We start from the raw sequence: 22,855 nt of genomic DNA on the forward strand, positions 1-22,855 counted from the left end.
AGAAAATGAAGTTTAAGGGGGTAAATCAAATGGAGGAAATGTCCTCTGGCCACTATGCCAGCGAGCTATAGTCACACCTCCTTCCCACACTCCTCAGAGTCGAGAGGTGGGGAGTTAGTTACCCCTCCCACCCAATCAGTCAACCTTAGCTGAAAGTGTGTGTGGGGCGGGGTGAGGCTATGTAAAGCAAGAATGCCATGAGGTACCTCTCTCGCCATTTTGTGCAGCTGTCAAGAAGTCACAGGATCTATACTATGCCAGCGAGCTATAGTCACACCTCCTTCCCACACTCCTCAGAGTCGAGAGGTGGGGAGTTAGTTACCCCTCCCACCCAATCAGTCAACCTTAGCTGAAAGTGTGTGTGGGGCGGGGTGAGGCTATGTAAAGCAAGAATGCCATGAGGTACCTCTCTCGCCATTTTGTGCAGCTGTCAAGAAGTCACAGGATCTATATTTGAGTGTGGACTTCCCAGCACAATTGTAAATGGAGGGGGGCACTGTTCCACTGTCTGTAAATAACCCCCAATCTATGCTCTGTTAGCAAGCCCAATAAACTCGTTAGGATATTTTTTTAAGAACAGAGCTAATGGAAATGGGGTGATTTTTAATTTAAGCAATTGATTTCAGGCAATCTGTGATTTTACAGATTGAATGGATTATTATTGTTGGGCAGAGTAAAGGTGGGTGGGAAGTCTAGAGAGAGATAGAATGAATCTGTGAGATACACCAGCTTCTCTGTAAAGCAATTTCAGTACGTAGGTAGGTAGGAATGAGGGAAGAAAAGGGACAGGAGAGGATAGGAGAGGACAGGGGAAGGGCAGGGAGGATGGGAGGAGGGGAGGGAAGGGGGGCTGACAGTGACGGCCATTGGGAATGACATAGAGGCCCCTAAAACTCATCAACTTCTGGAATGAACATCTTCTACTGGGAGACATCAAACATAGGATGCCAAGAATCTGGCATAGGAAATCTCTATTGTCTGTGACATAAAAGTTGAGGGCCACTCTAAATTCAGTGCAGCTGGAATTCAAAGTAGGATGTGATTTTTAAAATCCCTTTCCACCTCAGAGACAGAGAGACCTTGCTGCCTATATGAATATTGAACATCCCTTTCTTGGGCAGGGACTCTCACTAGTGATCTGTATGGCATCCTCAGTGCATCAAGTTGAGCAGGAATTTGGGTTTTACAATAGCAGGTTGGTGCTTGGTTGGGCCAAGACAAAAGCTAAGGACTCTTTCTACTCCGATAGCCAATGAATGTATATTTCTGAAGAGATGCCAGGGCTCTTTTGCTTGCTGCTGACCTTCCCTACATATAGCTTCACTGATAAATAATCCAGATATTACACAATGCATACACTAAAATACACAAGTCAATGAATCTTGATCTGAGTATGTAAACTTTTGCGGATATATAACATACATGCAGAAAAATGGTACAAAACATAAATGAACAACTTGGTTAATGTTCTGAAAGAACACAACAGGAGGCCGGCATGCAGATCAAGAAACAGAGCATTGGTAGTCTCCAGAGACCTCTCATGTTACCTTAGAGACATCACTCTGGCCCGAAGCATAACTACCATACTATTGTCACCACTGATTAATTTGGACTGTTTTAGAACATTATATAAATAGACCTCCTTCCATATGTAATCTCTATGTCTGATTTCCTTGTGAATTACTTTATTTTTGGTGTTGCTGAGGATGGAACCTGGAGTCTCAAGCATGCTCTGTGAGCACTCTACCACCAAAATATACCTCTAGTCTATACTTGTACATTTGATCTGCAATGGGTAGGGTGGGCATGCATAGTGACAGAATGCTTTTCTAGCATTCATGAGGCCCTGGGTTTGATCACCAGAATTGCGGAAACAAATTAATAAGATATTTAAACAAACTTAAAAAGAAACTGTGAAATTTTCTCATGCTTTTTGGAGTAGTTACAGATGGCTCATTCTCAGTGCAGTATGGTTGTATGAGTCAGAGTTATATAGGCAGATTTGGTAAACACTGCCAAATAGTTTTCCAAAGCGATTCTATTAAGTTACACACTCATTAGCAAGAAATAAGTGTTCTAGCTGCTTCTTAAACTCACCAGCACTTGCTATTGTCAACAGACTGTCTCAAGTTCACATTCCTGACTCTGGGAAGAGGGCCCACAGATGAACCTCAAGTAACTCTCCTGATATTACCTACAGAATTGTGTGTGTGTGTGTGTGTGTGTGTGTGTGTGTGTGTGTGTGTGTGTGTGTAGTGTCCTGGAGAGATTCTATGGATTTTGACACATTTTCAGTAGGACCCTTATTCCAGAGAAGGACAATAACTATTGATTTAAGCTTTTGGATTTCTTATTATCTTTGATATTGTGGTTGTACATCCTTTTATTTGAGTCAAGATTTCTCCTGGAAAGGCTAACACCATTGAGAAACCATCTCTATTTTTTTTAGTTATTTTTATTTTTATGTGTATGCATGTATTGCCTGCATGTAGGTAAGTGCACCCATGTCGTGCAATGCCCACGGAGGTCAGAAGAGGCTGTTGGGTCCCCTGGGACTGGAGTTACGGACAGTCGTTAGCTGCCATGTGGGTGCTGGGATTCAAACCTGGGTCTTCTGCAAGAACAACCAGTGTTCTTAACCTCTGAGCCATCTCTCCAGCCCCGCCATCTCTGTTTTTGAAAAGCATATTATTTGGGGCTAGAGTATTCTGCCAGGTTGCTAGAGCTGGCGCATGTTGGTAAACTAATTGGGGATATTTGGAAATTACATGGACGCTATTTATTGAAATATTTTAGATGCCTATGCTATTTAATCAAATAGACATTATATATCTACAAATTGTAGAGTGAAAATGTTGCCACGGAAAGTAGCTTGTAGTTGTGAACATTAATTTGCTTTGGAAACAGCCTCTTGGCATTGATACTTTGTCCTGATAATTTGCAATGTGATGGACCTGGAAATGGCTGATTCAAGCATCAGGGGATGGGGGTATCTTTGTGAACAAACTATTATTATGTTATCTGACATTAACAGATTAACTGGGGAGACTCTTTCTTATAGAACTTAGGCTTGCCTTCATCAGCAAGTGTATTTAAAACAACATGAAAGCAAAGAAGACAAAAATTTTTATGCGTTCTTTTGAGGGGAAGTTACAAGTTTCAGCTTTCTAGCTTAAACACTTATTTTTTTCAGAAGAAATGAAATATTTTGGTGGAATGATGGAACCAAGAACTCACTCATGCTGGGCAAGTGGTTTTCCACTGAGCTACACTCCCAGACCCAAGAAATTGTGATTTTGTTTATAAAGCAATCATACTTCTGCCTTAGACTCTGAAGAAGAACTCATCTTCTTCAGTCATCCACCCACATACCTGCTCACCCAGCTCTTCAGTGCTTATCAAACATCAATTGAGTCTATAGCACTCTTAAGCATTATGAGAGGATACAGATGATTGGCTCTTTTCCCGAAGTAGCTGAAGAAAGAGATGCTCACACGCAGTACTCAGTCAATAATATCAAATAACATAGGCAAATATGAGCTCATATGATAGGGACTCAAAATGGAATGAACTTTCTGGGCTAACTGTGGTTGGCGTAAGATGAGTTTTTGTGGCTTCTTTGATGCACCTGACATTGGCAGAGAGTGCTATGAGGGTGCATGGAAAGTTGGCCTGACTAGTAAGAGGGAAGCTGCTTGACCAAGCACAGAGAGAGTCAGCTTCTTTTTGGAAACCACCTTGAAAATCAGGTTCAGGAACCTGGATTTTTTTTCCATAGAGCAAGAGGACCTTCCTGTTGGAGAAGAAAAGAGAGGGTGAGGCTGGCCCTTTTCTGTGCCTTGTATAGTACACCTATTTTCTCATCACAGGATACTTGCTAAGGCTCTGCCTGCCTGGAACACTCTTCCTCAATGTATTTACATGATTCTTCCAATCACCTCTTTTATCTCTTCATTCAAATGTTACCTTCTCAGTGACGTCTTCCCTGAACACTGTGTTTAAACTTTCAGCCCATCTCAAGCTGTTGGGAATTCCTATTTGTTCTCCTTACTCTCTGTCTTCCTAGCACTTTTACTTCCTAATTTACTATGTGGTTTTCCTAGTGTCCTTTTAATTTTTTTTATGCCTCCTAGAATATAAACTCCAAAAAGAGAAGAGATTTTTTTTGTCCATTGTATTTCCAGTGTCTGGAACAGTGCTAGCAACATAGGAGGTACTTAAGACATGTTTGTTGTATAAATGACGAAACTGATATGGCAAAAATTTGAGAATGGGCTGGACTGAACCTTGTCTGAGAAAAGGAGAGACAGCCACAGAATGAATGACCTGGCCAGTCATTAAATATATCATTGGCGTCTACTTGGTTTGTAAGGAATCTGAAGTGATTATTGGACTTAAATGTCCAGAAAGCTTTTATAAACCACCTGAGAAACTTCTCATAGAGGAGACACCAATAAAAAGAAATTGAACTCTGTTACTCCTGTGATCAGCTCATCATATATCAAGCGTGCCTTAGTAAAGCTCAAAAATAATTGCGGACTAGAGATTAGCTCAGTGTTATTCAACCCATCTTTAGAAGTAATCTCTAAAATGAAACACACTTTTCACACATTATTACTCACTGAGTTGTGAGGACTAAAGTAAAAAATCTAATCAAGGCTGTTAGCTTGTCATACTGACAAGTAGTGTTAAATAATTTAAAGACTGAGAAGTTCATGATCAAGAGCATCGGCCTCTGAATGTCTGTAGACATAGGACTTGGAATAATTGAGCTGGAACTGACCTGGAACCCTCCTTCCTGAAGACTAGCTCTCATAGCATTGGAACTGTTATGCAAGCAGCCAAGGGAGAAAAACAATGATTCTATCCAGCTGTAAACTCTATGAACCACAACAATGACAGGTCAAGCAAATCTCTATTGGTGCATTAGTGGACTTTTATCTTGGGGGTAATCAACAACTATTTAATTGGACTTAAAGCCCACTCAATGAGAGGTAATTAATGCATGATGTAAACATAGTCAAGTACACAGGGCTAGAGAGCTCTTAGACACTAGACAAGAACCTACTTCTGTCACTTTCGTAGATCAATGTAATTTCTTACTATATTCTAAATGTGTATCTTTGTATTTACAAATGAGTGTGCCGCTCATCCCTCATCAAGGAAGCTTCCTTTTGCAACAGATGGAGACTATTACAAAGTTTCATAGCTGATCAAAATGCAAACAGTAGTTGATTACATTGTACCTAGCACCAACTGATACATCTGTAGTACAATCTTTACACCTAAGGCTCAGAGAACATCACCAAAGAGGTGGTGGAAAGATTGTAAGAGCTAGAGGAACAGGATGCCTGCTGCTAGATAGTTCTTTCTAGACATGATGAGGAAGTTGTATCCATGGAATCTCCACCATGAGGCTTCATAATGACAGCAGTTGACATGCCAGTATGGATGGGGAAATGACACAGGGCCCCACCTCAGGATGAAGAACTACTGGTAATCAATGAATTAATGTTAAGGGAAAGAGAATTAATTTTCTCTAGGGACAAGCTCCCTGATGACAGGTTATATTATCCCACGTGGTCAACCTAAAACACATGTGCATATGAGTGCCACTAAGTGAAGTCAGTGCATTTTATATGTGTATATATTTATAAATGTATAAATACATGTGTAACAATGGTAGTCAAAGAAGCGGACAAGAAATTGAGAGGGAGTGGGAGAGCATGGGAGAGGTTTGAGGGGGAGGAGGAGGAGTGGAAATGGTACAAATAGAATACTCATTTATGACATTTCCAAAAAATGAAATAAAACCTTGCTCCCACTTAACTTGTGAAAACTTCAGCAATTATTTCATCGTTTGCTGCCTTAGTCTCTCAATTTGAAAAGGAAAATCTCATGCCTATCTTCTAGGGTCATTGTGAAGTACACAGAACTTGTGGAAAGTGCACCCAAGAGGCCTGTGCACAGGAATCCCTGTGTTAACTGTTGTCATGATTATTACTCGTATTCCTGCAGCACCTGGCCTGCTTTATGCACCACATCTTCCCAGTTTCTCTTTACTTGATTAGTGTCAGGCTTTTCTTATGTTGGATTGCTGCTGACAGATTTCAAAACCACAACTGCCTCTATTTGTTGGTATCATCAGAAGACAATTTTGATGGGAGTTTATAAATATGAATGTGAGCCATAGAGCCAGCATGCTAACAGAGGCAGAACAGCATTTGTCCAAGTGTAGTTTGCAGGTCTTCCTCTTTCTTACACCATGGGAAAGATGACATTTCTCCTCTCTCAACCTGGAACTATATAGATCAAAAGGAAAACTTGGTCCTCCAAATGAATATAGGGCCCAAGTTTAGCCCTAGTTGTTAGATATAAAAGTGATCAGGTCATAGAGGAGCAGGTGGCCTACTCTAGGTCCCTATGACCAGGAAGGCAAGGTTCCCAAGAACATCAAAGGTAACATTCTGAGAGAAAAAAGGTCACTCCTCAGGATCTGTATCTAAGAATGACTAAGCCACCTGTTTCTTCTGGCAGGGATTGGAGCCAGCATCAGGAACAGGAGAGTGATAAAAATTGGGGTGTGAAGTCTTAGTCTTGGTCAGAAGAGCACAACATTTGAGCATTGGCATGGACACTACTGATATCTATGTCAGCAAGCCAGCCTGTTTCTATTAAGTGAAGATTCTGGAGGGCAGACAGAGTTCAGATGGTTTTACTGAGCCTGGACCCATTCTTAAGGGTTCCAAAATAAAGGCCAATGAAGATCAATTTGTCTTCTGGTTTTCAGCAAGTTTGCTTTAAAAGTTGAATCTAAGTGTTTAGGCCAGGAATCAGACTCTTGGAATTTATCCAAAGGAGATTAAAGAATATGGACATGGATTTATGTGCAAAGTGTGGTTGCATAAGCAATAATTCCTTATCATGCTCACGAACTCCTCAGTCAACATCCACTTAGTGTGTGTGTCCTATGTGCTGTATACAACTTCAGTTCATTTCTGTACTTGTAAGATGTATATCATAATTCTGATTGTAAAGGTAAGAGCATAGGCATTGGGGTGTGGCTCAGTGGTATAGCACCTGAAGAGTGTTCTTGGAGCCTGGCATTCCAGTCCCCAGCCCAAATCCCACAAGAGAAAGAGACAAACAAACAAAAATGAATAAATAAATGCATAAAAAGAGAAGTGAGCCTTGCAAATGTTGATCAATTTAACTATAATCATACAGCTATCATATTTCAGAGCCATTTTTTGGACTATTTATTTTTATTTTTTATGTGTGAGTTTATTGCTTGCATATATGAAAGTGCACCTGTGTTGTGCAATGCCTGTGGAGGTCAGAAGAAGGCATCTGATCCCCTGGAACTGGAGTTAAAGATGGTTGTTAGCCACCATGTGGGTGCTGGGAACCGAACACAGGTCCTCTGCAAGAGCGGCCAGTGCTCTTAACTGATGAGCCATCTCTCCAGTCCTTTAAGCGCCAATTTCAATCTGCTCTGTTGGGGTCTTAAAAGCCATTTTTATCTCTTCTCATGAGGGTCTATTCCAACACTTCACACAATTTTATATTCTTTAATAATTGAATTTTTGCCAATTGCATACAGTATATTTTGATAATTAGACCCCCTTCCCTATCTGCACCTCCTCCTTAATAACCCCTGCCCAATTTAATGTACTCTGTTATAGTTTAAGGCCTATCAAGTCAAATTTATGTGCTAAATGTCCTTTGGTGTAGGTACACCCACTGGACCCTGGTTAACATATCCAGCATTTATATTCTTAAAACTATTGGGAATCTCAAATGGCTTTTGTTTTTGGCTCTATCTGTAATTTTCATATTAGTAATTGAAACTGAGGATCTTTAAAATACTTATTAATCCACTGAAAGTAACCATAACTGTACTGCAAATTAGCATATTATATGGAAAAACTAGTTTCTAAAATGGGCAGAAAAGAAAGAATGGCATTTATTTATGTTTTTTTTCTTATCTCGTTCACATCTAGCTCCATAGAAGATAGTTGGATTCTCATATTCTTACTGACATTTAATTTATACAAATACATTGTTTTGCTTGAAATATATGAAGACACTTTCCCTCACATTGATATATGATTGGAAAAGGGAGACTTCCAAATATCCTGACCTTTTCAGGAATCATGAGGGATACTTTAACTCCAGTTTGACAATGGTTAGTCTTTACATATCATGAAATATTCTGTAATAATCAAGAAATGCATGATTAATAAGGCTTAATAAATAGCACAGGACAAATTTAGGATATAAAATTGCTTAGATACCAGGACCTCAACCATCAAATGTACAAATGAATAAAAGGATGAAAGAAACATAATGAAGTGTTAATAACCAGGATGCAGTTTTGCTTGATTAAATTATAAATGATTACTGTTTTTAAATTTTTTTACCTCTTGCAGTTCTGAGAATCAAACCCAGTACATGCTAGGCAAGTCTTCTACCACTGAGCTATACCCTGCAGTCTTAAATATTTAGTTTTTACACTTTTCTTTGTCAATTAGAATTTTTACAATGAATAGGACACATACATGCATACATACATACACACACACACACACACACACACACAAACTCTATGTGACATTTACATCAAGGACAGCTACTAACTTTTGCTCATCAGCCTTGTCCTGCACTGTCACAAGCTCCCACCCTCTTCGAAGTGTCAAGCTTTCGGCTATTTTGAACTCTAATCATCTATCTGCCCCTAGGCCTACTTCACTGTTCTCTCTGGGGAGCCCAGAAGACAATGTACCTTGCTCTCAAATCCCCCAGTCCCTAAGGTGACATCCTTATGTTATAGTGCTTAGTGCTAATACTTATTCAGTTTTGAACATAGTGGTTTTTATTAATCGTATGCATATATATACATATATATGTATGTACATTGGTTAATGAATATTTTCTGATGCTTGCCAGACACTCTCCATACTCCTCATACATTAGTGTGCACATTGGTACACATGAGTCACAAACCTACACACTTTTGACCTACACAGCTACTATACAATAAACTGAAGTTCGAGTAACTTCCATGTGTGAGTTGCGGTATTTTAAAATAGTCATTTCAGCTTACCTGAGCTTTATTTTCTTTATTTATAAAAGAAGAAAAAAATTCTACTTTGCTCCCTCAAATGGCTATTTTAAGGATAAAACAAAACATTATATGGAATTAGAGTTTGTAAGTTGGCACTTCCTGAGTTGGGGGCTTAGAGTGATGTCTTTCCATGATTTCTTCAGAAGGCCTCCCTGGACAATGTTCAAAACAGTAACAATCACAGGCCTCTTTCTACCATGGCCAAATCTGAAGTCCAAACATTGCAGCACCTTTGGTTTTATAATCTTATAAACTGAGCTGTTTCCTCCCTTCCCTGCTTATTCCCAGAAACTTGAAGAATTGAGATTTTTTTTATTAATCTAACAATAGCTCCTTCCTGTATTTCTCAGAAACTTTTGCTCATCTTATAAAAGAATACTTGCTTTTATGAATTTAGCTAAGTCCTTGTCTGTTTAGATGCAAAACACTGAAGATTGTGTATAAATTTATGTAGAAGATAGTAATGTGTTTCCTTGTGAAATTTAAAATAATTTTTCATTGCAGAATGGGGATTCTTCGAGTTTACTGTCTTTGAACCTGAATCATATCACTTTCCTCAGTGCCTGGCCTACCCAGCTGGCTTTGTCAGCCTTCTCATCACATGAGCACTCTCTCCCTCCCTCCCTCCCTCCCTCCTTCATTAAGGACTCTTCCTTGAGAATATAATGGCATGTGGGTGAAAAACCAGTATGGCCCCAGAGTTAATACAAGAATGAGCATGAAATCTCTTCCTTTGCTACGCTAGTTGTGCTACCTACAAAATCAATACAAGGTGAATAATTGCTGAGTTACTCAGAGTTACTGTGAGGTTTTGGTTGACTAAGAACCTTAAATTATTCTGATTCAGTTGAAAGATGCTGTCTTATTGTACAGCCTGACTTCTGACACAGGTTTCTAAATGGACCCAAAGTGAGTTTTGTTTGTATCCTTTATCTGCCATCAGTAAGTTAAGCCTCCCAGATGTGATTTGTGTGCTGTCTCATTTTTCATAGTTTGAAGAGATGTACTTTTAGATCTCTATGTCAACGTGTTCCTGTGGGGAGAACTAGCTGTTGTCAACATGTCTGCATGAGATTCCTGGAGTTGTTTCATTTCTCTGCTTTGATTTCCTGACCTCTGAGAAGTCCTGTATTGATCTAAACTTCTCACTTCTTAAAAGTTTGATGGGCCCTGTTTTGTAACTCTTCCTACATAAAGTTGTATACTTGTGAATGATTTTCCATCCCTTCCAACTTGCGTCATTTTTATAGTTGTATTTTTTGATTCTCTCTCTATATAAGGGCTCCTGATCCTAAGATATTTGCAAGTATTGTTGACAAATGAGATTTGTTTTGGTAACTATATTTCTGTATTGGCATTTAGATTTTAAATAGTAAGGGTTCCTATTTCATAGGGAGCCGTCTTTATTGTGCTTGGCATAGTAGCAAACTTACCTACTTAAAGGAATGTTTTGTTGGAAATCTCTATGCTAAATAGTTGAATAGGATTCTGTAAGCATAAGTGCCAGAATACTTGAGTGTATGTTACATATTCGTAAGTCACATAGTGATCGCTAACATGATCTGGCTCTTAGACAATTGTCAACTTATATTTAACAACATTTAATTTATGTTATTATAACTGTTTCTTTTTAAATATATGTATCTGACAGGGCAAATCATACCCCTTCAGGGGCCCATTCCCACCTGTGTGGAACCCAATTACCTACCTAGATCATAACAACCTCTGGAGAACAATGGACGAGATGGGTGAAGAGGTAAAGCTTCCTAAAACTTCTTTGACTGCATTTGTATTTTTCACAAGTTTAGTCCTTAAAAGAAAGAAGGTGCAATGTATCATTCATTTCCCCATGCATAGCACATTGTCCATCACATAATAATAATTGCAAAATTTCAGTGAAATGAATGAATTTGTTTCTAACTTCTAAAAGAATGAGATGTCAAACAGACTATTGTTTGTATACAACTGATGAGCAAGCAAAAATTTATGAACCATGGAACCTTCTTGAAATGATGTTTCTAATTTAGAAAATCTCAAGGGCACCAAAGAGTAAGGAAAATGCCTAGTTCTCCTATTCTCCATCATGCCCAACTTGCTGCCCATAAGTAAACACACGTAAAGCTTGGCCAGAAATTCTAATTTAGAGATAATTTGGTGTAGCTCTCTGATAGTAGTTAACGAGTTTAATTTGTGTTTCCATATTTTGCTAATGTTATAGTAGTCCTATGGCCCCTAATCTGTGATTTCATGCTCTGTGGTTGCAATTATCTGTGGCCAACTGCAGTTGCAAAATACTAATAGAAAATTCAAGAAACAGACCCCATTTGTGTAGCTTATTATAGCATATTGATATTATTATTCTGCTTTATTACTCTTAATCTCTCACTGTGCCTAATTTAGAAATTAAATTTCATTTTAGTTATTTTTATATAAGAAAAGCATCATATATACACAGGATTTAGACTGTATTTTCAGGCACCCACTTTGGGTTTTAGATCATGTCCTTCAGGGAATGGGGAGAACACTGTTATCCATATTTAGAAGTAGCCAAATTACAACATTCCTCCACTTATGTAGGAAGGTATTGTTAATTAAATATGGATTGAGTGCTATAGATATGTAACAGAAGACTTAAATAGACAGCAAGGTTTATTCCATTCAGGAAACTGTCAAGGGAAATTGGAACACATTTTTTTTCTTTGAGTTAGAGTTTTTAATACTTTTTGAATAGTTACTTAAAATGGAAAATTGTCTTTGTCTTTCTTTAAATCTCTAAATGTAGATTCCCAGTGATGCTCCCTGGAAGGCACCCCTTGCAGAAGAGTGGGACCACATGACAATGAAGGAGTTGCTGGACAAGATCTGCTGGACTGAGTAAGATTTGCCATTAGGCAAATGCATTTATTGTGACCATGTTTCAGGTTTAGCAATGCCATTCAATAGGCATGGAGCAAGTAGATGCTTTGTGTCTAAAACCATACCACTGGCTAATTGAGTTGTTGAAAAAGATTGAAACAAATCCATCCCCTAAATATAGGTGTATAGCTAACTTGCTTCTTTGGATTAATTTTGCATCACCAACGTTGTATTTCACCATAAAGTCCTCAGGACAAACCAGCATGAGCCATCTCCTTTCCTTAGAAGTTTTTAAAGAACAGTAGCTTTAAAGATCTTCCTCCCCTGTTGATGTGGGAGTAGTTTTGTGTCCCTTGCTGATGCTCAAGTGTAGATAGCATATGCATTTGCAACCAATTTTGTGATATAGTGAAACTCTTCAAGAATTTGAAGATGCACTTCTAGGTGATTCACAGCTGCAGAGGTAACGTGTGAACGGACCTATTCAGTCCCCATTAGTGAAAAGCTTGCAGTGCTGAAAGCCAAGGCTGCAATTTTTGCTGGCAACACTGGAAACTACATGAAAATTGTGCAGGCCTCACTGCTCCTTCCCCTGCAAATTATTGCAGGGCTTTCGGTTCACGCCCACGGTGAGTTTGTCATCAAAAAAGTAATAAAAATGGAAACCAAATTCTAGGGGATTTGTTTGCCGTGCTAAATAGAATGTACTGGAAATCTGTTCGGCTCTAGGGTTGGTATCTTCATGTTCTATCTATGAGGGAAGGAAGCTGTGGCACTGACAGGTCAAAGTTAAAACGAGCTTTAGGCCTGGCTGAATCTAAGCTGGGGGAATAATAAAAAAATTAATTGATACGTTTTACTAATTACATCCTTTCAGGACACTATGCTATTTCGCACGTCATATGAGAATATGGTTTATAATAGAATTTATTTTGAGTGTACTTAAAATAGTTGTTTTTAAATTCCATTTCTTTCCAAACTATAATTTATGTATGATAATCTTCATTTGTTCTAGAGCATCTGTTATGGAAAAGTTTTAATAATTTCAGTATGATCTTTTCTCCCCAATGAGCTTTTAGGCAGCATCAAAGGAGGACCAGTTGTTTCTTTATTCTTTTTTGTAATTTGTGCAGTTCTGTTTCTTTGACTTCATCAGCCTGCAGTTAGTAAATACTCTTGGTTGTCAACTCACAGAATGAACTACTGAGATATTTATATAAACAAGCACAAGGGCATTTTCTAATTATTCCTAAAGAAGAGACATGTGAGATCATTTGTCAGCTTTAAAGGAAAAAAAACTTAAGAATACCTAACTTATTATCATTCGAAGTAAAGAGAAAACATATATTTGAACACTAATGCTGATCATTTCTTCAGTTATTGTAATTTATAAGGTAATCTTCAGAAACACAAGTTAAAGTTTCAATATGATCATAGCTATGTGATCATATGTTAGAAAACCTATGTCTAGGAAAAAATGCATCAATGTGGGACTAGTATTGTCTTTTGGGGAACAAAAATATGGAAAATACTCAGTCTCTCATATTTTTAGCTTATGAATTTCCAAAGTTTATCTAACGTGTATGTATTTTTCATGTAGTAAAACAGTGTAACATTTATCTTTAAAATGTCAACAAAGCAAAAATCACAAAATATTATTACACTAGCTTTTTTGACCTTCCATTCCTTAAATATTGTGTGGCTCATTTCTAGTTTTTTTTCTGAAATTCCCAGAGTAAATCAAACAAAGGATTAGGAATGGACTTGCCTTCCAGAGAGAAATTCAGTTGCTTTCCTATAACTGTGGTTCAGTTTTCTATAGCTTAACTTACTCATGGTCAACCTCTGTCCAAATGACTTTTTCTTGGCTCTCTTAAGAGGGAGAGAGATTGCATTCATATAAATTTTATTATCATATATTTATAATTATTCATTTATTACTAGTTATTGTTGTTAAGCTCTTACTGCTTCTAATATATAAATTAAGGGGTTTTGTGATACTAGGAACTAAACCCATGGCTTTTCACATAATGGGCAAGTGGTGTACCACTAAGCTACACCCTCAGCTCTATAAAGTAAATTTTACCATAGATTTGTAAATCTATAATCAAAATACTATATATATATATATATATATATATAAAATTGAGTGTGGTACTCTTCAGGTTTCAGGCATCCAGTGAGAGTCTGGGAATGTATACCCTGTGGATAAAGGGAAATCGCTGTGCCATTAGGTCTTCTGCCAATTCAAACCACGATTATTTTTTCCTATAAATTGACAAAAGTAATAATTAGGAACTCAGAAATATTTTTATACTGAATATTGTCTCGCTAGCTGGGCCCATGTTAAGTTTTGGTCATTTATTACTGTCTTTACCTCTTGCCCCTGAATTCTTCTATAAAATAAGGAACAAAAGAAATAGGATATCAGGAAATATCAGAGGATATTTTCACTATGAAGTAGTATTTCAAACCCAAATTCAGGTATTTGCTTTAGATAGATACCCAGAGTTCACATTACTCTACTGGATTTTAGTGTATGCTAGATACAACTAAGTCCTTGAAATTGTGTGCAACTTCTGCTATGATTTTTTTTTTTTGCCTTTTTGAGATAGGTTTCCCTATAGACACAGCTGGTCTGGAAATCACTTTGTAGACCAGTCTGGCCTCAAACTCATAGAAATCCATCTGCCTTTGCCTCCTGAGTGCTGGGATTAAAGGCATGCACCCACTCCAGACTCTGGTATGGTTCTTCTTTCTTTGTTTTTAATTTTATTTTTTACTGGATTTTTTGATTTTCATACAATATATTTTGATGGTATTTAGGTCCCTTCCCCTATCCTCACATTCCCTCAATGCCCCCCCCACCCAATTATATATATATATATATCAACCTATAGAGTCTAACTTCTTGCCCCAAATGTCCATCAGTATGGGCCTATCATCTGAGCCCTTTCCCTTCAGTCATCAATTGCCAAGAGTTCCTTACGTTGGGTTGGGAATTCTTTTATTTTTAATTTACGCTACTTTTATTTTACAATATATAAGTTCTAATTGAATTTTTATAGATAACTTTTTATTGAGCTTTTAAAATTTTATACATTTCCACTCAAATCCAGATCCCTTCCTCCATCCATTCCTCCCCCATGCCCCCACTGGACCCTATACACTCTGCCATACATGCTGAGACCTATTCATTCAAGTGTTTGTACCCAAATGTCCTTCAGTGTAAGTGTGTCTACTGTAGTCTAGTCAGCCTATCCAGCAGCAGTCAGTCTCAAAGACTGAGCCAGGGCTGGTTCATAAACACAAGAAGGTGGAGGCTTCCAGACCACAGGAGGCTTGTTCATGCGAGCCTGTGGCAGTGGTGGCATCAAGCACAGGACCCATGTCAGCTCAATTAAACAAGGGCCCAAAGGGGAGGTAAGAAATAGGTAGCGAGCCAGCACTAGACTGAAAACTATTTGAGTCTGGTGTGCTTCTTGAAAGGATAAAGCCTCTAACTATTTATCTGCCAAGACATTGAGCAAAAAAGTCACCCATCTATGCTCTATTCGTCAGTTTCTCCCTAATCCATTCTCTCGTCTTGTCTTCTGATAGGCAGTAAATACTTGAAACAGATAACTAATTCCATGTTTGATATGACACTTAGCATGTGTTAAACATAATTTTAGAGAGGCTAGAAAGAGGATTCAGCGATTTAAAAACTTGATGCTCTTACAGATGACCTGGGTTTACTTCCTAAAACTCACACTGGGAGGCTCACAACCACTTGTGACATTAGGTCAAGGAGATCTAATGTCCTCTTGAAGCCTCCATGGGCACCTGCAGGTAAATGTGCCTGCCAAGCCCAATGACCTGAGCTCCATTCCCAGAACTCACAGGGTGGAAGAGAGACCTGACTTCCACAAGTTGTCCTTGGACTTTCATATACATACTGTGACATGCATATACACATAAATAAATAAATAAATAAAATGTGATAAAATAATGTTTAATTTAAATTTCTCCTCATTCATTCAACAAGTAATTTTTGAGTACTCACATATGCCAGGAACTATTTTGTTAAAGGGGACGCTATAGGAGCTGGAGAGATGGTTTGGTGACTAGGAGTCCTTCATGAGCAAACATGAGGAAGGACCTAAGTTCAGATCTGAGATTCCACATAACAAGCCAGGTGTGGTCCCACATGTGCCTATATCCCCAGTTAAATGGGAGCAGAGGAAGGATGGCTGAGGCTTGCTGACTATCAGAGTAGGCAAAAAGCACAAACTTCAGGTTCAGGGAGAGAGCATATCTCAAAGTAATAAGATGGAGAGTGATTCAGGAGGACACCTAATGTCCTCCTATGGCTTTCACGTGCATGTAGATATGCACCCACACATGCTCATACATCAAACACATACACCACATTTATACACATATTCACATACATACATATACACAAAAGTCTTTAAAAAGGGGGGCACTGCAGAAAGCAATAAAGATAAGATTCACGTTCTCATATGCTGATATTCTAGTTAGAGGAGATAGCAATAAAAATAATAAATCAGTTCTCAAAAAATTTCAGACACTGGGGAGAGTTGTACAGATAATATGCAATGAAAAAAAGATCAAATGCCATAGTGGTTGGAATATGGAATCCAATACCCATCTCTATATAGATGAAGAGTGTGCCTTTCTGGAGACACATTGGAGTAAGTGGGAGAAGGTACATGAGAATGAAAAGGGAGGAGGCACGGGTTACATTACCTCGGGCTTCGGAGGCCGCGATAAAAGATCTGAATCTTATCCCAGAATTTTCTAGGATGCCAGTGTGCAGTTTCAGGCAAGAGAATGAGCTGGCTTGATTTAGGTTTGAAAAAGAACACCTCGGTATGGAAAGAGGTAAAGAACATTTGGGCTGGTGAGATGGCCCAGTGAATAAAGGTGCCTACCTCCACCAAACCTGACTACCTGAGTTCAATCTCCAGAACACACATGGTGGAGGGAGAGAGCTGACTTCCATGCATGCATACGTGCATGGACACACACACACACACACACACACACACACACACACACAATAAAGGTGAGTGGAAGCAGAGACCAATCTGGAAGAACTAATTGCAGTGCTCATGGCAAGAGATGGCTCTAAATTTGTGGTAAAGATGATTGAGAGATGTGCAGAGAGAGAGAGAGAGAGAAGAGAGAGAGAGAGAGAGAGAGAGAGAGAGAATTGCTGGAAGAACAGCAGGAAAGAGGAACAACTGACACCTCAGAGTAAGGAGTAGAAATCAATTCCGAATAAGATGTTTTGTTTAAGGGGGAACAAATACCATATTCCCCAAATCTGTTACCATATTTTGTAATACTGAGTTCCAGTGACACTTTCCTGCAATTTACAAAAGTCTGCTAAGTGAGCAAATAAAATCTATTACTTGAACACTCTAAGAGTGTTGAGAAGATGATGTCCTACATTTGCCAATCATGCTCTTGCTTCTCCTGGATCAGATCTGCGAAGGAGCTTGCCACTCTCTTTGTGAACCTGTGTGTCACTGCAGAGACCCATGAGGTCTCTGCTCTCTGGTTCCTGTGGTATGTGAAACAGTGTGGGGGCACAACCAGAATCATCTCAACAACCAATGGAGGACAGGTATTCATCCATTCCCTACTGTCATAATAGAAAAGCACCATTACAGAATGAAAGCATGGCATCATTGTACAATCAGGAGATAATGGTACTTGAGACAGGCTTGTGGCTTATGGTTTATGCTTTACAAAGGTTACTCAAAGTGGCTGCTACCTGCATGCATCATGCACACATGTAATAATATTAATTAATAAATTAATGAATTTTTTACTTCTCTGAAAATTGAGAAGAGAAGGCAGTAAACTGGACTATGTGCACAGCCAGGTAGACCATTTAGAAGCTTTGGAATGTTTGGAAGCAGGGCTTAGGATAGGTAGATGCAGCAAGATGAGCGGCAGACACCTGATCCTGGATAAGATGGGACCACCCAAAATAAAGAGGAGACTGGCCTAAGACTGGGGAATAGTGTTGTGGAGGTACATGGGGGAGGGTTCTGAGTCACAAGGACAAGGCTTAGATGAGCTAAAGAAAGTGATGGTCAAGCTGTAGGTAGAGTTCTACCAGACACAACTGATGATCAAAAGAATGTAGATGAGGCCCAGAGCAAGGTGATAACTAGACAGGTGGGAGATGCGAATCACTCTTAGGATGGTCAATTGAGTTTGGAGCTTTGGCATCCATAATCATATAACTTTAAGGTGACTTAGTAAGCCTATAATTTTGTCAAAAGACAGCAACCCCTAATTATAAAAATCCAAATAACAATAACAATATAAATAAAAATAAACCCAACAAGCTGGAAGAAATGATTCCCAATAGTAAAATGAAATCTTACATATCTTGGGGGAGGGACAGGAAGGAAAATTAGACACTTAGTGATTTATGCCCATTCTTATATTCCCACCCATCTTATGGCTTCATGTTTTCTTTCCAGGAGAGGAAATTTGTTGGTGGATCTGGTCAAGTAAGTGAGCGGATAATGGATCTCCTCGGGGACCGAGTAAAGCTTGAGAGGCCTGTGATTCATATTGACCACACAGGGGAAAATATACTTGTGGAGGCCCTAAACCATGAAACCTATGAGGTAACCAAAACTCTCAAACTTAAGGAAAAGACTATAATTGGTCAGTGTGCAGAGAATAAGAGACTGAAGAGTGTACAGCCCTAAATAGGGCATCTATTTTACCCCCATCCCTTTCCCCCAAGGCTTAGGGAACTTTTAAGAAGAGGGGGTAGAAAGACTCTAAGAGACAGAGGTGCTGGAGGGCTACAAGGAAATGGTGTTTTCCAGACAGCAGAGCACTTGCACATATGAATGTGCAACAGTTGTGTTAGCATGCACAAGACATGGTCAAGCTCAAGCTAGACAAAATCCCAACATGGAGGGGAAGCAGAGACAAATTCCTACCCCTAGGTGAGGAGCTATTGGCATTTGATAGCTGCAGGGAGAGAAGATACCAGTTTTCTTTAAGGCTGTGCCCCCCTGGTAGTTAGACCATAATCCAGGGTAGGTTCGACACCCAAAAGAATTTGGGCAACACACATTGGACTTGATAGGGGAAAAATAACATGAAGTTGGGTGGGTAAGGAGGTGGGGTGTATCTGGAAGGAGTTGAGGGAGGGGGTAATATGATCAAAGTACGCTCTATGAAGTTCTCAAATAATTAATAAAATATTTTTAAAAGGAAAATGAATATAGGAGACTAGTGGTATTTAACCACATTCCATTTCTTTTAGGCAAAATACGTGATTAGTGCTATTCCACCCATTCTGGGGATGAAGATTCACTATAGTCCTCCTCTGCCAATGATAAGAAACCAGCTGATCACTCGTGTGCCTTTGGGTTCAGTCATCAAGTGCATGGTTTATTATAAAGAGCCCTTCTGGAGGAAAAAGGGTAAGTGCTTTCTTGATATAAAGACTTTCATAAGGAGGTCCAAGAAACTTGGTGTCAAGATATATATATATATATATTTGCATATAACTATTTTTATTAAAATTCTGGGTATAAAACATTAGTTTAAGTTCTTTTTTGTGAGGCCTGGTCTTGACATGTAGCCTAGGCAGGCTTTGAACTTGTGGTCCTTCTGCCTCATCCTTTTGTGTACTAGGATTACAGGTGTCTGCCACTACAGCTGACATTCATTTTCTATGCACAATTATTTCAAATAAAGTATGAGTTTTTAACACAGACTCATGGAATTCACATTCCTCATAATCACCAATTCTTTTAATGAGGTGATATAAAGTTTAATTAATAGTTCCCCAAATCCTATGAGAACAGGTGATTTCATTTACTAACGTGCTTTGCAAAAGCATGCATTTATAAAGACATTCATGAAGGTAAAGATTCATACTGGGAATACAGTTCAATGGTAGTGTGCTTGGTAAGATATACAAGATACTATGTTCTATCCCCAGCAAAACACACACACACACACACACACACACACACACACACACATAATTGAACACACACAAATTAATTATCTGATTAAAGCACTTAATTGAACACACACAAATTAATTATCTGATTAAATCTTTTTTAAAAATTAATGAAAATCCGAGTTTTTTGCCCATAGGAAGAGGCCCGACCTGACTTGATCTCTGTTGCTTAAGAGACTTGAGTAATGCCTTACAAAACTGACTACAGACATCGGACAACCCCACCAAAAAATGTGAGATTTCTTGTGAGGATGAACATCACTGATCCAAAAATAAAATCTCTAAATGACCTAAAAATAAAATTTGCAACTTTTAGAGCACTAACTTGATGCTACAAGTAGAAAATTCCACACCATGAAACTTTGTGTCATGCATAAAATTATTTGAAATGTGGGGGCTGGAGAGAAGGCTCGCAGGTTAAAAGCACTGGTTGCTCTTGCAGAGGGCCCGGGTTTGATTCCCAGCACCCACATAGCAGCTGATAACCATCCACAATTCCTGTTTCAGGGGAATCCAACACCCTCTTTTAATCTGTACAAGCATTGCTTGACACAGGTGCACTTACATTCAGGCAACACACTCATGCATATAAAATTAAAAAATTATTTGAAATAATATATGAAATTACCCTCAAGATACACACACACAGTATATAAGAAATATAAATGAGTTTTATATTTACATTTGGATACATCCCTAATATATTTCATTAAGTGTATACAAATATTCAAAAATTCCCAAATTCAAAACACTACTGGTCCCAAGCACTTAGCACTTCAGGGAAAGATTCAACCCATAATTCATTACCGTATCATTGGCAATGACATTGATAGTGTGAAGCAAAGCCATTACCCTGTCATAAGAGTCAGCTTCTTCAGATTTCATTACTGAATCCTTCAAATAGTTGCTATTGAATCATTTATCAATGTAACAGGAATCATGTAGTATGTGAGCATTGGAATTCTGTGTGTTTCTGTAATTGTCTCAAACTCAGTACAACATTATTGAATTATCTATCAGTTTGTGTGATAGTCTTATTCCCAAGTTGGAACTGTTGGCAAAGAAATGGACTTTTGAATTCCTAATGCTTAGTATGAAATCAGTGCTTAATAATGCTTGGTTGGATATATATATATATATATATATATATAGTAGCAATACAAAAGCTCTGGGAATATGAGCTAACAAGACAAAAGGGGGTGAAATGCACAGCCCCAGACAGCCTGAGCACAATGACTAGCACATAGGCACACAGAAAACAGTCATTGGGATTTCTATTTGTTCATTTCATTTTACAAGTTTGACACAGTTCAAAGTATTAGGAAGGTTTTTGTGTTTTGATAGAGGCATTATACCTAATTCTTGATGTTTCTTTTCATCTTCAGCATCATGCTAACCACTGCTTTTATTTGATTTTTTTCACCATATACGTTTAAGGTGTACATTATAGTATTTTGATGTCAATGTATATCATAGTGCAATGATCATTGTGGCCAAGCAGCTTACCAAATCCATCTCATTGCATCTACTCCTTTCTATCATTGTAACAAAATATCAGAGAAAAGTTATTTTGGTCCACGGTTTTGGATGTTCTAGTTCATGGTCAATTGAGTCTGTTGTTTTGGGGCCTATGACAATACATCATATCATGTTGGGAACACGTGGTGGTGCCAAACTATTCACCCCATTGCCAAAAAGATAAAGAGTAGAGAAGAGGTCTGGGCTCCCCAAAGCCCCTTCAAGAGAATGTCTACAGTGAACTTAGACCTCCTACTAGGCCCACCTCTTAAAAGTGCCAGTATTTCTCATTCAATAGCACCACTCTGGGGCCCAAGCCTATAACACTTGGGTTTGGAGAGAAATTCAACACTTGATCCCTCCTTTCCTTCCTCCCTCATTCCCTTTTCCTTTATGAGTGTGTCTTAAGAGCAACTGATTTCTTCTGCATTGATGTTCTCAGGAGGAGCTTCTCAGTCCCTTGACATGTAACATCTTGGCAAATTTACAGGGAAGAATACCTCATCTTTTCTGAGATTCCAACAAGTCATCTATGTCCAGTTACCCTCATTGTCAGCAGCCCACCCTCCCTGGGGTTCATCGGACTAGTCTCATTCTTTCATCCCAGCCCTCACATATGGACAGAGCATGTTACTAGTTGCACTGAATCTTTCTGGTCTCCTTGTTTCTGCTTATCTTTTAACTAGTCATCATTTTCCTTAAGTATTTACATCTAGTTTACATCAATTTATGTTTTCAATGACAGAAGACATAACTGATCTAAAATATTATATAGAAGTAAATGCATTCACCACAAAACTTAAAAAAAAAATAAAAATATCCCTATCCTAATGTTCCTCCCTCTAGGGAAACACTGTTAAAATTTTAGGTTGTAGGGGCTGGAGAGATGGCTCAGCAGTTAAGAGCACTGACTGCTCTTGCAGAGGACCTGGGTTCGACTCTCAGCACCCATATGGTGGCTATGAACCGTCCTTGACTCCAGTTCCAGGGGAATGCGACGCCCTCTTCTGACCTCCGCAGCATTGTACGACACGGGTGTACTCACATACATGCAAACAATACACACATACACATAAAATAAAAATAATAAAATATAAAAAAATTAGGTTGTTAGCATGGGTTTGTAGCTCAGTGGTAGTATATGTGATTTATATGTACAATGTCCCATCATCAGTCCCCAGGACACACAAAATATTAGGTTCTCTTATATTTTCTGTATGCATAGGAAATATGTCAAAAATATGTGTGCCAATATGACAATATATGTATATATATTCAATAATATGTATGCTTCTACACAAATATAATTTCAAATAAGGATGCTATATATTTTTTCA

The 22,855-nt window shown here is 38.5% G+C and overlaps 1 protein-coding gene across 1 annotated transcript in view; it reads left to right on the plus strand.

The window, feature by feature from the left end:
- Maob (monoamine oxidase B) overlaps positions 1 to 22,855 on the plus strand; it is a 128,756-nt gene that overhangs the window by 85,224 nt on the left and 20,677 nt on the right. The window contains exons 4-8 of the mRNA XM_008831238.3: positions 10,779 to 10,883; positions 11,910 to 12,001; positions 17,477 to 17,618; positions 18,490 to 18,639; positions 19,293 to 19,452. Of these exons, the coding sequence (XP_008829460.1) occupies positions 10,779 to 10,883; positions 11,910 to 12,001; positions 17,477 to 17,618; positions 18,490 to 18,639; positions 19,293 to 19,452 (649 nt within the window). The remainder of the gene's footprint in view (positions 1 to 10,778; positions 10,884 to 11,909; positions 12,002 to 17,476; positions 17,619 to 18,489; positions 18,640 to 19,292; positions 19,453 to 22,855) is intronic.

This window comes from Nannospalax galili, unplaced genomic scaffold, assembly GCF_000622305.1.
Source record: "Nannospalax galili isolate Female #2095 unplaced genomic scaffold, S.galili_v1.0 scaffold2350, whole genome shotgun sequence".
In the NCBI taxonomy this organism is placed as follows: Eukaryota; Metazoa; Chordata; class Mammalia; order Rodentia; family Spalacidae; genus Nannospalax; species Nannospalax galili.